Raw genomic sequence first — 17,312 nt, 5'->3', positions numbered from 1 at the left:
GCCATATAGTGCACAGATACTACTACTATAGAGTGTATACATGTATATAACACTGCCATATAGTGCACAGATACTACTACTATAGAGTGTATACATGTATATATTACTGCCATATAGTGCACAGATACTACTACTATAGAGTGTATACATGTATATATTACTGCCATATAGTGCACAGATACTACTACTATAGAGTGTATACATGTATATAACACTGCCATATAGTGCACAGATACTACTACTATAGAGTGTATACATGTATATAACACTGCCATATAGTGCACAGATACTACTATAGAGTGTATACATGTATATAACACTGCCATATAGTGCACAGATATTACTACTACTATAGAGTGTATACATGTATATAACACTGCCATATAGTGTACAGATACTACTACTATAGAGTGTATACATGTATATAACACTGCCATATAGTGTACAGATACTACTACTATAGAGTGTATACATGTATATAACACTGCCATATAGTGTACAGATACTACAACTATAGAGTGTATACATGTATATAACACTGCCATATAGTGTACAGATACTACTACTATAGAGTGTATACATGTATATAACACTGCCATATAGTGCACAGATACTGCTATTATAGAGTGTATACATGTATATAACACTGCCATATAGTGCACAGATACTACTACTATAGAGTGTATACATGTATATATTACTGCCATATAGTGCACAGATACTACTACTATAGAGTGTATACATGTATATAACACTGCCATATAGTGCACAGATATTACTACTACTATAGAGTGTATACATGTATATAACACTGCCATATAGTGTACAGATACTACTACTATAGAGTGTATACATGTATATAACACTGCCATATAGTGCACAGATACTGCTACTATAGAGTGTATACATGTATATAACACTGCCATATAGTGCACAGATACTACTACTATAGAGTGTATACATGTATATAACACTGCCATATAGTGCACAGATACTACTACTATAGAGTGTATACATGTATATATTACTGCCATATAGTGCACTGATACTACTACTATAGAGTGCATACATGTATATAACACTGCCATATAGTGCACAGATACTACTACTATAGAGTGTATACATGTATATAACACTGCCATATAGTGCACAGATACTACTACTATAGAGTATATACATGTATATAACACTGCCATATAGTGCACAGATACTACTACTATAGAGTGTATAAATGTATATAACACAGCCATATAGTGCACAGATACTACTACTATAGAGTATATACATGTATATAACACTGCCATATAGTGCACAGATACTACTACTATAGAGTGTATACATGTATATAACACTGCCATATAGTGCACAGATACTACTACTATAGAGTGTATACATGTATATAACACTGCCATATAGTGCACAGATACTACTACTATAGAGTGTACACATGTATATAACACTGCCATATAGTGCACAGATACTACTACTATAGAGTGTATACATGTATATAACACTGCCATATAGTGTACAGATACTACTACTATAGAGTGTATACATGTATATAACACTGCCATATAGTGCACAGATACTGCTACTATAGAGTGTATACATGTATATAACACTGCCATATAGTGCACAGATACTACTACTATAGAGTGTATACATGTATATAACACTGCCATATAGTGCACAGATACTACTACTATAGAGTGTATACATGTATATATTACTGCCATATAGTGCACTGATACTACTACTATAGAGTGCATACATGTATATAACACTGCCATATAGTGCACAGATACTACTACTATAGAGTGTATACATGTATATAACACTGCCATATAGTGCACAGATACTACTACTATAGAGTATATACATGTATATAACACTGCCATATAGTGCACAGATACTACTACTATAGAGTGTATAAATGTATATAACACAGCCATATAGTGCACAGATACTACTACTATAGAGTGTACACATGTATATAACACTGCCATATAGTGCACAGATACTACTACTATAGAGTGTATACATGTATATAACACTGCCATATAGTGCACAGATACTACTACTATAGAGTGTATACACGTATATAACACTGCCATATAGCGCAAAGATACTACTACTATAGAGTGTATACATGTATATAACACTGCCATATAGTGCACAGATACTGCTACTATAGAGTGTATACATGTATATAACACTGCCATATAGTGCACAGATACTACTACTATAGAGTGTATACATGTATATATTACTGCCATATAGTGCACAGATACTACTACTATAGAGTGTATACATGTATATAACACTGCCATATAGTGCACAGATATTACTACTACTATAGAGTGTATACATGTATATAACACTGCCATATAGTGTACAGATACTACTACTATAGAGTGTATACATGTATATAACACTGCCATATAGTGCACAGATACTGCTACTATAGAGTGTATACATGTATATAACACTGCCATATAGTGCACAGATACTACTACTATAGAGTGTATACATGTATATAACACTGCCATATAGTGCACAGATACTACTACTATAGAGTGTATACATGTATATATTACTGCCATATAGTGCACTGATACTACTACTATAGAGTGCATACATGTATATAACACTGCCATATAGTGCACAGATACTACTACTATAGAGTGTATACATGTATATAACACTGCCATATAGTGCACAGATACTACTACTATAGAGTATATACATGTATATAACACTGCCATATAGTGCACAGATACTACTACTATAGAGTGTATAAATGTATATAACACAGCCATATAGTGCACAGATACTACTACTATAGAGTATATACATGTATATAACACTGCCATATAGTGCACAGATACTACTACTATAGAGTGTATACATGTATATAACACTGCCATATAGTGCACAGATACTACTACTATAGAGTGTATACATGTATATAACACTGCCATATAGTGCACAGATACTACTACTATAGAGTGTACACATGTATATAACACTGCCATATAGTGCACAGATACTACTACTATAGAGTGTATACATGTATATAACACTGCCATATAGTGTACAGATACTACTACTATAGAGTGTATACATGTATATAACACTGCCATATAGTGCACAGATACTGCTACTATAGAGTGTATACATGTATATAACACTGCCATATAGTGCACAGATACTACTACTATAGAGTGTATACATGTATATAACACTGCCATATAGTGCACAGATACTACTACTATAGAGTGTATACATGTATATATTACTGCCATATAGTGCACTGATACTACTACTATAGAGTGCATACATGTATATAACACTGCCATATAGTGCACAGATACTACTACTATAGAGTGTATACATGTATATAACACTGCCATATAGTGCACAGATACTACTACTATAGAGTATATACATGTATATAACACTGCCATATAGTGCACAGATACTACTACTATAGAGTGTATAAATGTATATAACACAGCCATATAGTGCACAGATACTACTACTATAGAGTATATACATGTATATAACACTGCCATATAGTGCACAGATACTACTACTATAGAGTGTATACATGTATATAACACTGCCATATAGTGCACAGATACTACTACTATAGAGTGTATACATGTATATAACACTGCCATATAGTGCACAGATACTACTACTATAGAGTGTACACATGTATATAACACTGCCATATAGTGCACAGATACTACTACTATAGAGTGTATACATGTATATAACACTGCCATATAGTGCACAGATACTACTACTATAGAGCGTATACATGTATATATTACTGCCATATAGTGCATAGATACTACTACTATAGAGTGTACACATGTATATATTACTGCCATATAGTGCACAGATACTATTACTATAGAGTGTATACATGTATATATTACTGCCATATAGTGCACAGATACTATTACTATAGAGTGTATACATGTATGTATTACTGCCATATAGTGCACAGATACTACTACTATAGAGTGTACACATGTATATAACACTGCCATATAGTGCACAGATACTATTACTATAGAGTGTATACATGTATATATTACTGCCATATAGTGCACAGATACTACTACTATAGAGTGTACACATGTATATAACACTGCCATATAGTGCACAGATACTACTACTATAGAGTGTACACATGTATATCACACTGCCATATAGTGCACAGATACTACTACTATAGAGTGTATACATGTATATAACACTGCCATATAGTGCACAGATACTACTACTATAGAGTGTATACATGTATATAACACTGCCATATAGTGCACAGATACTACTACTATAGAGTGTATACATGTATATGACACTGCCATATAGTGCACAGATACTACTACTATAGAGTGTATACATGTATATAACACTGCCATATAGTGCACATATACTACTACTATAGAGTGTATACATGTATATGACACTGCCATATAGTGCACAGATACTACTACTATAGAGTGTATACATGTATATAACACTGCCATATAGTGCACAGATACTACTACTATAGAGTGTATACATGTATATAACACTGCCATATAGTGCACAGATACTACTACTATAGAGTGTATACATGTATATAACACTGCCATATAGTGCACAGATACTACTACTATAGAGTGTATAAATGTATATATTACTGCCATATAGTGCACAGATACTACTACTATAGAGTGTACACATGTATATAACACTGCCATATAGTGCACAGATACTACTACTATAGAGTGTATACATGTATATAACACTGCCATATAGTGCACAGATACTACTACTATAGAGTGTATACATGTATATAACACTGCCATATAGTGCACAGATACTACTACTATAGAGTGCATACATGTATATAACACTGCCATATAGTGCACAGATACTACTACTATAGAGTGTATACATGTATATAACACTGCCATATAGTGTACAGATACTACTACTATAGAGTGTATACATGTATATAACACTGCCATATAGTGCACAGATACTACTACTATAGAGTGCATACATGTATATAACACTGCCATATAGTGCACATATACTACTATTATAGAGTGTATACATGTATATTAATACTGCCATATAGTGCACAGATACTACTTTTATAGAGTGTATATATATAATACTGCCATATAGTGCACAGATACTACTACCATAGAGTATATATATAATACAGCCTTTATAATGCAAAAATATTACCAACACAGTGTACAAATACTACCACAGAGTGTGTATGTATATTATACCACCATATGGTGCCCACATAGTGATGCCGTTAAAGAACAATATGGAGCCCCCTGCTGGACAGGAAACACAAGGCGGCAGTTCACACTGTCCGCTCTGCACTGGGCTCCTCTTCTCTGACCCCGATAGGAGCGGCATGAACGACATCTACAGCAGAAATCTACACCAGGTGCAAAACTACAACTCCCAGCATGCCCTGACAGCCATGGCTACATCAACCAAGTAAAGAACGCATTCAGCTCTGCTCCATCCGCCCCATTATGAATCCATATCTCAGTAAAGGCGCTGCCAAGTTCTGGGCCTGTCTCTGCCATGTGCTTCGTCTCTGAGGACGGGAGCCGACTATGGGGCGAGGGCGAGTAATTGATTCCTGAAATTTACCTCTACACATCACAATAGGAGTCTGTTCCATCCAGGCCGCCCCAAACCCTGGGCCCCCGTCAGCAGTCAGCGCTGGAACCGTAAGGCGCCATAGTATCAGGGCTGCAGTACCAGACAAGGCCATGGACAAAGGTGGCGCTATTTCTGGGAAAAAGCTGCCCTTTGCATCTAATCTCATACATTGTAGCAGATTCTCAGCTGTGAGATGTATTAGGTCAGAGCGGTGCTGCTGATGTAACGACCACACGTTTCCCCAGAACATCATCGGCTCCGCTCCTCCCCCCGAGAGTAGACGTGAGCAGCTCTGGACGGCGCCTGTAGACCCCTTTACTTACCCTGACCTAATATATCACACAGCTGAGAGTTTGCTACAATGTATCGCGAACCCCCAGACTGATACATTGTAACAAACTATCCAGACCACAGATGGGTGAGTGCAGAGGATTTTCTGAACAGGATACATTTGTAACAAACCCTCAGCTGTGAAGCAGCAGCATAACTACAATAGGTACAGGGGTTGCAATCACACCCGGGCCCTGGAGACTAGGGGGCCCCAAAGGTCGCTTTGGCCCATATGGAAAGACGCCCTGTGTTAGTTGGGGTCCCCATTGGAGATTTTGCATTGGGGTCCACAAGCTTCCGGTTGACGCCACCGGTGAGAAGTATTCGGATAATGGAAACTGAAGTTGTTCCTACTCCCCGACAGCAAGAAGACGACTCGAAAGCGTCAAGGAATGGAAAAGCTAAAGTTGTAAAAGTTTTCATTCCCAGGCTGCGCCCCTCCTTAATTCTGAGCAGTGACCGGGCAATATTTCATGAATGTCCCCAGGAAGCAGAGATGTGGAGGAGATGACAGATAGGACCCAAATGGCCGACCCCAGTGTTGCCCCCCAGCCCCTTCTGTTACTTGATCTTGGTTTCATCTCAGGCCCCAGAATAAGACGCTCATTACTCACATTCCTCCCAGTAGGTCTACAAGGGCCTGGACGGGCATTTTATGGGTCCTGCTTCAGGGACAATGTATTTGCTATTTTTTCTTTAGGTCTTAGATAAGTTCTGACTCCGAAAGTTTAGAATCCGTCAGTAAATGTATATTCAGCACCATAGCTGGTCAGGAAAAGAAGGTGTCAGTAAAGATCCGGACCCGGAAAAGTGGTACCTGGGGGGATTATTAAATGGGCAGCAGGTGGGATGGCACACGCTTCACTTTTGAAGATCTCTGATTAATAATAATCTTTATTTTTATATAGCGCCAACATATTCTGCAGCGCTTTACAGACATTGTCATCTCTGTCCCCATTGGGGCTCACAGTCTACAATCCCTATCAGTATGTGTTTGGAGTGTGGGAGGAAACCGGAGAACCTGGAGGAAACCCACAAAGCACGGAGAGAACATACAAACTTCTTGCAGATGTTGTCCTTGGTGGGATTTGAACCCAGGACCCCAGTGCTGCAATGCTAACCACTGAGCCACCATACAATACTAACCACTGAGCCACCATACAGTGCTAACCACTGAACCACCATACAGTGCTAACTACTGAGCCACCATACAGTGCTAACCACTGAGCACCATACAGTGCTAACCACTGAGCCACCATACAGTGCTAACCACTGAGCTACCGTATAGTGCTAACCACTGAGCCACCATACAGTGCTAACCACTGAGCTACCGTATAGTGCTAACCACTGAGCCACCATACAATACTAACCACTGAGCCACCATACAGTGCTAACCACTGAACCACCATACAGTGCTAACCACTGAGCCACCATACAGTGCCAACCACTGAGCTACCGTATAGTGCTAACCACTGAGCCACCATACAGTGCTAACCACTGAGCTACCGTATAGTGCTAACCACTGAGCCACCATACAATACTAACCACTGAGCCACCATACAGTGCTAACCACTGAGCCACCATACAGTGCTAACCACTGAGCTACCGTACAGTGCTAACCACTGAGCCACCGAAACTCACTGGAAAAAAACTTTTTTCCATGACTATGCAACTTTCCACCTGTGGACCCTGTAAATGTAGAGGTATGGTGAGATATACTGCATGCTGGGAGTTGTAGTTTAGCAAAAGCTGGAGGGCTACAGGCAAACCTCCGAAGCGTCCTGGATCCAGTGGGAAAGTCACAAATTTGGGCTGCGGTCCTACTGTCCGGAGAGGTCAGGACTATGTTCAAACTTTAATATATTGGTGGTGCAGGGAGCCGTCAGGTCTCTGCTCCACCATTCTGTCTATGCAGCGATCAGATCACAGGACTGGGCTCAGTCATAGGCACAAGAAGGCAGGTAAGTGGGAGGAATTGTGGGGGCATCATACTGTGGGGGGCACTGTGAGGACCGTGAAAGTAGCGCCATACTGTGTGGAAACACTAGTGGGCTTCACTAGGAGAATATTTCAGTGTTGGCGCATATAAAGGACTGGACCATGCTGCGCTGCCCCTCTTTCGCAGTGGTGGGGTACGCTACAGCTTGGAGACCACTGCCCCATAGCTGCACTGTTGGGGGGTCTGGTATTTGGCCCCCGTAGCAGAACATCTGCTTTCATTTCCCTGACTACTTCCCCAGCCGTCCTCGCCGAGTGTCGGATGTAGCAGAGCTATTTCGTCGCTCTCTCGGAGCACGTGTCTGCGGCTGCGATGCTCTGCGACTGCGATGCTCTGCAGGCTGCGGCTACACCCACACAATGGCCACAAGTTACAGGTAGGAGCTCTAAACGGCGGCTCCCCAGCTGCTGGCAGACTACTACTCCCAGCATTCTGTTATAGTCTACATACATACTGTGCTGGATGTTCTGGGACTACAAGTCACAGCATATTTTAGAATAGTTGTCTCCAACTTGTGACTCTCCAGCTGTTGCCAGACTGCAACTCCCAACATCATATATAAAGTAGTACAATCCTATAGTGTACCGTCAGAGCCTAGGCTGCACAACTGTGGGATTTCTGGGCAAACTATAACTCCCAACATGCTGTAATAATCATGATCTGCATATTTTCATACAATCTTTTTGTGTACATACTACACTGGATGTTGTGGAACTATAAGTCACAGCATATCTTAGAGCAGCATCCAACCCACCACTCCTGATTGTACAAATATCCCCAGAATTGTAAAGTGATGCGGAATATCCAAACTACAACACCCAGCATTGTCTGACAGCACAATCCTATAGTATCTTATGCTGGATGACCTACAAGTCACAGCATAACTTTGCGCAGCAGTATCTAAGCATTGCTACAGGAAAAGCTTGGGGTAGAACTATCAGCATCAGCATGCCCAGACCCCCATAAGACTACAACTCCCAGCATGCTGAGGCATTTTTATTCTTCAGCTATTTCACAACTAGAACTCCCAACATGCCTTGACAGCTTGCTCATCGCCTGCTCTTGCACAACTACAACTCCCAGCATGCTGAAGTCTTTTTTTCCTCTTTGGCTATTACACAACTACAACTCTCAGCAAACCCTGACAGCCCACGGCTTTGTGAGCGTTTTCTTGGCTCCATCCTATGAAACGTATGTTAGAACCACAAGTCCCAGCATGTAAAGACATTGTCTAATATTTGTGGCTTTAAGGGAAAACTGAGAGTTGTTATGCAACAGCTGAAGAGCAAAAATATGTTGCAGTATGCTGGGAGTTGTAGTTGTGCAACCAGCGCAAATCATAAATGATGCAGCCTGCTGAGAGTTGTAGTTATGTAACAGATGGAGAGCAAAAATATGTTGCAGTCTGCTGGGAGTTGTATTTGTGCAACCAGCGCAATGCAAAAATGATGAAGCCTGCTGAGAGTTGTAGTTGTTCAACAGCTGAAGAGCAACAAGCTGTCACTCGCATGCTGGCAGTTGTAGTGGTACAAGTCGCAGAACAATAATGCTGCAGCATGATGAGAGTTGTAGTTCTGCAATAATTGGAGAGCCACAGATCAGAGACCACTATCTTGGTGGGTGTCTCTGCATTCTAGGACTTGTAGTTCTGCACAATCCTCCCCTGAAACAGTAAATCATGAATCCACAAAAGAATCCGCTGGATGAAACCTAAAATATCCCAATAAGGCAATGATGTTACTGGTGTTACTGGTGTTACTGGTGTTACTGATGTTACTGGTGTTATTGATGTTACTGATGTTACTGGTGTTACTGATGTTACTGGTGTTATTGATGTTACTGATGTTACTGGTGTTACTGGTGTTACTGATGTTACTGGTGTTATTGATGTTACTGATGTTACCGGTGTTACCGGTGTTACTGATGTTACTGGTGTTACTGGTGTTACTGATGTTACTGGTGTTACTGGTGTTATTGATGTTACTGGTGTTATTGATGTTACTGGTGTTACTGGTGTTACTGGTGTTATTGATGTTACTGGTGTTACTGATGTTACTGGTGTTATTGATGTTATTGATGTTACTGGTGTTACTGGTGTTATTGATGTTACTGGTGTTACTGATGTTACTGATGTTACTGGTGTTACTGGTGTTAGTGATGTTACTGGTGTTACTGGTGTTATTGATGTTATTGATGTTACTGGTGTTACTGGTGTTACTGGTGTTACTGATGTTACTGGTGTTACTGATGTTACTGGTGTTATTGATGTTACTGGTGTTACTGGTGTTATTGATGTTACTGATGTTACTGGTGTTACTGGTGTTAGTGATGTTACTGATGTTACTGGTGTTACTGGTGTTACTGGTGTTACTGATGTTACTGGTGTTACTGGTGTTACTGATGTTACTGGTGTTACTGATGTTACTGGTGTTATTGATGTTACTGATGTTACTGGTGTTACTGGTGTTATTGATGTTACTGCTGTTACTGCTGTTACTGGTGTTATTGATGTTACTGATGTTACTGGTGTTATTGATGTTACTGGTGTTACTGGTGTTATTGATGTTACTGGTGTTACTGGTGTTACTGGTGTTACTGATGTTACTGGTGTTACTGCTGTTACTGGTGTTATTGATGTTACTGATGTTATTGATGTTACTGGTGTTACTGATGTTACTGGTGTTACTGGTGTTACTGGTGTTACTGGTGTTACTTATGTTACTGGTGTTACTGGTGTTACTGATGTTACTGATGTTACTGGTGTTACTGGTGTTACTGCTGTTACTGCTGTTACTGGTGTTATTGATGTTACTGATGTTACTGGTGTTACTGGTGTTATTGGTGTTACTGATGTTACTGATGTTACTGCTGTTACTGGTGTTACTGGTGTTACTGGTGTTATTGATGTTACTGGTGTTACTGATGTTACTGCTGTTACTGGTGTTACTGATGTTACTGGTGTTATTGATGTTACTGGTGTTACTGATGTTACTGATGTTACTGGTGTTACTGATGTTACTGATGTTACTGGTGTTAGTGGTATTAGTGATGTTACTGGTGTTACTGGTGTTACTGATGTTACTGGTGTTACTGATGTTACTGATGTTACTGGTGTTACTGGTGTTACTGGTGTTATTGGTGTTACTGATGTTACTGGTGTTACTGGTGTTACTGGTGTTACTGATGTTACTGGTGTTACTGATGTTACTGATGTTACTGGTGGTACTGGTGGTACTGGTGTTACTGATGTTACTGGTGTTACTGGTGTCATTGGTGTTACTGGTGTTACTGATGTTATTTGTATTACTGGTGTTATTGGTGTTACTGATGTTACTGGTGTTACTGATGTTACTGATGTTACTGGTGTTACTGATGTTACTGGTGTTACTGATGTTATTGGTGTTACTGATGTTATTGGTGTTACTGATGTTACTGGTGTTACTGATGTTACTGGTGTTACTGATGTTACTGATGTTACTGGTGTTACTGATGTTACTGGTGTTACTGATGTTATTGGTGTTACTGATGTTATTGGTGTTACTGATGTTACTGGTGTTAATGGTGTTACTGATGTCACTGATGTTACTGATGTTACTGGTGTTATTGATGTTACTGGTGTTATTGATGTTACTGGTGTTACTGGTGTTACTGGTGTTAGTGATGTTACTGGTGTTACTGATGTTACTGATGTTACTGGTGTTACTGGTGTTACTGGTGTTAGTGATGTTACTGGTGTTACTGGTGTTACTGATGTTACTGATGTTACTGGTGTTACTGATGTTACTGGTGTTAGTGATGTTACTGGTGTTAGTGATGTTACTGGTGTTACTGGTGTTACTGGTGTTATTGGTGTTACTGATGTTACTGATGTTACTGGTGTTATTGGTGTTACTGATGTTCCTGGTGTTACTGATGTTATTGGTGTTACTGATGTTACTGGTGTTATTGGTGTTATTGGTGTTACTGATGTTACTGGTGTTACTGATGTTACTGGTGTTACTGATGTTATTGGTGTTACTGATGTTACTGGTGTTATTGGTGTTATTGGTGTTACTGATGTTACTGGTGTTATTGGTGTTATTGGTGTTACTGGTGTTACTGGTGTTACTGGTGTTATTGGTGTTATTGGTGTTATTGGTGTTACTGATGTTACTGGTGTCACTGGTGTCACTGGTATTGATGGAACGACCTGGGCATCTCATAACTGGACGTTGGACAATGTGACTTCTGCCTCCTGATAAAGAATCTTCTACCCAGGAGGCATCAACATACAAGCCCCCACCCCAGAGCCCGCTCCATGTCACTGCAGATGTAGCAGAGCTGAGCTTGTCACTTGTAGAACTTTGCTCATGCTTCATGTCATGTTAACCTGGTCTGTTTAATTGCAGTCCTATGTAAAGCCACAAGAAAGGTGTTGGGATAAATGGTGCTAAATGACAAACCCAACACTGCTACAACCAACCAACTCTGTTCTGTTACATGCAACAAACCCAACTCTGCTTCATCTATGATACCAAGTTACACAGCACCAGAGTGAGCAAACCTATCTCTAATATATATAACAAACACATCTAATAGATGTAGCAGAGCTGGATGTGTTGCAGTACTGTATAACTCCATTCACTAGATGTAGTAGAGGTGAGTTTGGTCGATTAGATTAAGTGAAACTGAGTTTCTTAGATATAGCAGAGCTGGACTTGTTAGCTGTTACTGTAAGACTTGATCTTACAAACTCAGCTCTGCTACATCTAAGAGAACCAGGTCAAAAGAAATCTTACATACTCAGCTCTACTACTTCCAGAAGGCAACTGTCTATCAAACCCAACTCAACTACATGTAACCAGCCCACTTATGCCAGATTCAACCAACTCATCTAACAAAATCAAATCCTCATGTCAAACTCCTCTCTACTACATCTAACAAACCCAATTTATCTAGACCAGATTGAAAAAAAACCCTCAGCTCCACTACATCTCACCCCGGGGGTTTAATATCTCTTAAAAACCAGCTCTGCTGCATCTTAGAAAGCTCCATCTAATCTAGCAAAGTCGGCTCTGCTACATTTCAGCATACAATGTATAATAAACTGATCTCTGCTACATCCAAAATTGCAAACTCTGAAAAAAAAAAAAATCAACTCTTGCTGACAAACTCAGCTCAACAAGTCCGGCTCTGCTACATATAACTTTTTTTTGGAAACTTTGGAGATGGGTGAAATAAAACATGACCTCTTACCTATCTGCGCCTGGGACACCCCGATCCAGGAGAATAATCCGAAACAGAAAATCCACAGCGGTTTGGTCATTTTTTTTTTCTTTTTTTTTTTTTGGGATTCTCCAAAAAAAAAAAAAAACCCCCCTTAAAACGAGTTCCCACAAGAAGCTCCAAATTCAGCCGCTGAGCAGTAAAGGAGCTGGTAAGTTTGAAGGGCTTATTATTCTGATTCAAAGGAACTGAAGTTGTGTCATAACTGGGAGGGAAAGAAAAGTCACACCCATAAGAAAAAAAAAGCCAAATCGGCCGGGAAAACCCAAGACTGAGCGTCCCGGCTGCGCAGCACAAGGCTGGGGATCTGCAGCAGTAATCTGACACAGGAAGCGGGGGTCTATAGTCCCCCAAACCTTTAACCCCGGGAAGGGTTAATGACAGGCATTCCTTCTTTAGTGCCCAGGAGAAAGCAGAACCAGATGGCAGCAGACCAGCACAGGCTCCGCGTCTCGATCTCTCATCACCGGATCAGTTTTTGTAATAATTTTCCTTCCACAATCAAGTAAAATTGTCCCTTTTAGTATCTGCATCCATGAAATTGTACCTGTCCCAATCTACAGGGGGCAGCACGATGGCAAGTAGAGCCACATCCAGTGGCGACAATGCAAAATCTCCAACAGGACCCCTAATTCTCATACCTCTTTGGACCCCCTGCAACCACTGCAACCACTCTACTTACACCCTTCTTGGCAAGGGAGGGCGCCATTTATTTTGCAACCCCACAAAGTAAGCGGCCCCATGACAATGAGTATAGTAGGCCAAAGGGACTCGTGTTTGTTTGCCCCACGCCCCATTTGCATGTCTTCTCGAACACTTCTACACCCCGTTTTTTTGCTGGTTACGCATTTCGAGTTCTGGATCCGGTAGCAATGATGATGGGACCAACCAATGCAGGACTCTCTCTCCAAGGACCAGCATGGTTACATATGTCCTTGTCGCTTTGGTGCCTATGAGATATTTGGGGGGCTTTTGGAGAGTTTGCATTGGGGATCACGAGCTTTACGTTGTACCACTGATGTCAGAATTGGGGATCTCAAGTCCAAAGAAGTTCCCGCTAGGTTGGACAGCACCAATTACAAAGCCTGGCCTACCATACATCTGTGGGTCTCTGAGAGGCTACCCACTTGTCACAACCTGCTATGCTTGTATTTCTTTATGTGGGTGCAACAGTCTCCGATCTGCACCTCCATTAGTCCTTCTGACCACTACATGGTGACCTATCAAGGCCCCCATTATTTGTGTACAAAGCCCAATGGGGCAACTGCAGTTCAAGTTCATGTGAGTAAAAGTCCGGTTTCCAGATATAACACTCAGCATCAATTGGCAATTCTGCTGAACTGAGCTTCCAGCAGCATAGGCACCTATGGATCTAACAGAATGAGACTAGAACACATATGACATCAAAGCTATGTATTATACTTAATTACAAAGAAAGCAGGGATCAGGCATAATGGGACAATTGCAGTTTAAGCCCAAATCCTTGTGTGCAAGAGTCCATATTCCAAACAGAGCAATTGGAATCAATTGGCAATTCTGCTGAACTGAGCTTCCAGCAGCATAGGCACCTATGGATGTAACAGAATGAGACTAGAACACGTATGACATGAAGGCAAAGTATTATGCTTAATTACAAAGAAACCAGGGTTCAGGCACAATGGGACAATTGCAGGTGAAGTCCAAGCCCTCGTGTGTAAAAGTCCATATTTCATATATAACTCTTGGGCTCAGTTGGCGATTCTACTGAACTGAGCTTCCAGCAGCATAGACACCTATGGATCTGACAGAATGAGACTAGAACACATATAACATCTAGGCTGTGTATTATGTTTAATTACAAAGAAACCAGGGATCAGGCATAATGGGGCAATTGCAGGTAAAGTCCAAGTCCTTGTGTGTAAGAGTCCATATTCCAGATATAATGTTCAGGCTGAGTTGATTCTATTGAACTGAAGTTCCAGCAGCATAGGCACCTATGGATCTAATGGAATGACACTTGAACACATATGACATCAAGGCCAAGTATTATGCTTAATTACAAAGCAACCAGTGATCAGGCCCAATGAGGGGATTGGAGGTAAAGTCCAAGTCATTGTCTGTAAGAGTCTAATTCAAGATATAACACTTGGGCTCAGTTGGCGATTCTACTGAACTGAGCTTCCAGCAGCATAGACACCTATGGATCTAACAGAATGAGACTAGAACACATGTAACATTAAGGCCAAGTATTATGCCTGATGACAAAGCAACCAGGGATCAGGCCCAATGGGAAAGTTGCAGGTAAAGTCTAAGTCATTGTCTGAAGGGGTCCATATTCCAAATATAACATTTGGGGTCAGTTGTGACCTGTCCCAAGCCCAATGGGGCAATTGCAGTCCAGGTCCATGTGTATAAGAGTCCGGTTTCCAGATATAACACTCAGGATCAATTGGCAATTCTGCGGAATTGAGCTTCCAGCAGCATAGGCACCTATGGATCTAACAGAATGAGTCTAGAACACAAATGACATCAAGGCTTAAGTATTATGCTTAATAACAAAGTAACCAGGGATCAGGCTCAAAGAGGAGATTGCAGACAAAATCCAAGTCATTGTCAAGAGTCCATATTCCAGATATAACACTTGGGCTCAGTTGGCGATTCTACTGACCTGAGCTTCCAGCAGCATAGGCACCTATGGATCTGGCACAATGAGACTGGAACACGTATAGTATCTCAGAATAGTCAAATATGTACTTCATGACTTAATTGACATAAATCATAAATAATTAAGAGTTTATGCAATCTTTCAATGGAGGAGCTTCTCTAGGGAGGACGTTACATGTGTTTATGCTGGATTGTGCACCGCGGCATTTATGATCAGGAAATGATCAGACCACACAGCGTCTCATCGCATCTGTACCGCACTTGTCATCTGTTATCAGCTGAAAAAAATCAGCCGCCGTCTTCCGTCTGGTGCGAGAAGCAACGAGCTGCTGTCCCTACAATGCGTAAAAGCAGATACAGAATCTTAATCTTACCCACTGATCCGCCTCACCTACGTAAAAGCAGATACAGAATCTTAATCTTACCCACTGATCCGCCTCACCTACGTAAAAGCAGATACAGAATCTTAATCTTCCCCACTGATCCGCCTCACCTACGTAAAAGCAGATACAGAATCTTAATCTTCCCCACTGATCCGCCTCACCTACGTAAAAGCAGATACAGAATCTTACCCACTGATCCGCCTCGCCAGGTGAACTCTCATAAACGGATACAAAAGTATCAATTTTTCACCATTTTTCAAGATCTCTGCTTGCTGTCAGTAACTGTTAACATCCTTGATTACATTTCTATGCCCGGCCGGGTCATGTTAACAGCTGCAGGGTTTGTTACAGTGTATCAGAGCTGTCTCCGCATGCGCCAGTAGTGTAGATGTTGATCAGGAGAGGTTATCAGAGAAAGGATCAGGAAGTAGAGATCTTCAAAATGGTGTGAAATTAAAAAAGAATATGAGAAAGTTGCAGAACTTTTTTGGATACAAGAATTAAAGTGAGTGTGTTTTTATTTTTTATCACCAAGTCCATTCTAGGACTGTAATTGTGGCCGATTTATATATATGAAGTCGGAGCTCTGTTTTAATGGTGGCCGCTCTAGATCCACTATGGATATTACCTGTATCCACCACTAGGGGGAGCTCAGCATCTCACTGTAGAGTGTTCAATGATTGATGTGTATGCAGTAAGCTCCCCCTAGTGGTGGCTTTGACAGAATATCATAATAACTCACATGGGAAATCATGATTTTCACTGGAGTTTACCTTATATGTTCAAATAATGGCACATATAGTGAGGAAATAATAACATACAATGACTAAATATCACCACACAGCACTTAAAAAGAACCTGTCATTAGGATTTTATACCCCAAACTGATGGTGTATATATATAAAGGTGCCATAATGCTGAGTAAATCCCTACCTTTTCTTGCTGTTTTAGAGAAAACCATAGATGAAATTGTATGCAAATGAGTCAGAAGTGCA

At 40.6% G+C, this 17,312-nt stretch overlaps 1 protein-coding gene across 2 annotated transcripts in view; it reads right to left on the bottom strand.

The window, feature by feature from the left end:
* Window positions 1-13,496, bottom strand: part of CD44 (CD44 molecule (IN blood group)) — a 53,715-nt gene extending 40,219 nt beyond the window's left edge. The window contains exon 1 of one of the 2 annotated variants that reach the window (XM_073658133.1): window positions 13,262-13,496. In XM_073658133.1, coding sequence (XP_073514234.1) covers window positions 13,262-13,331 — 70 coding nt within the window. In that variant the 5' untranslated portion in view covers window positions 13,332-13,496. The remainder of the gene's footprint in view (window positions 1-13,261) is intronic. The other variant, XM_073658132.1, reaches the window with a different exon arrangement.
* Between the last annotated feature and the right edge of the window lie 3,816 nt (window positions 13,497-17,312).

This window comes from Phyllobates terribilis, unplaced genomic scaffold (assembly GCF_046119375.1).
Source record: "Phyllobates terribilis strain yellow unplaced genomic scaffold, ASM4611937v1 Scaffold_13__5_contigs__length_258822181, whole genome shotgun sequence".
In the NCBI taxonomy this organism is placed as follows: Eukaryota; Metazoa; Chordata; class Amphibia; order Anura; family Dendrobatidae; genus Phyllobates; species Phyllobates terribilis.
The sequence above is the reverse complement of the archived record's forward strand: the minus strand, read 5'-3'. Positions and strand labels throughout refer to the sequence as shown.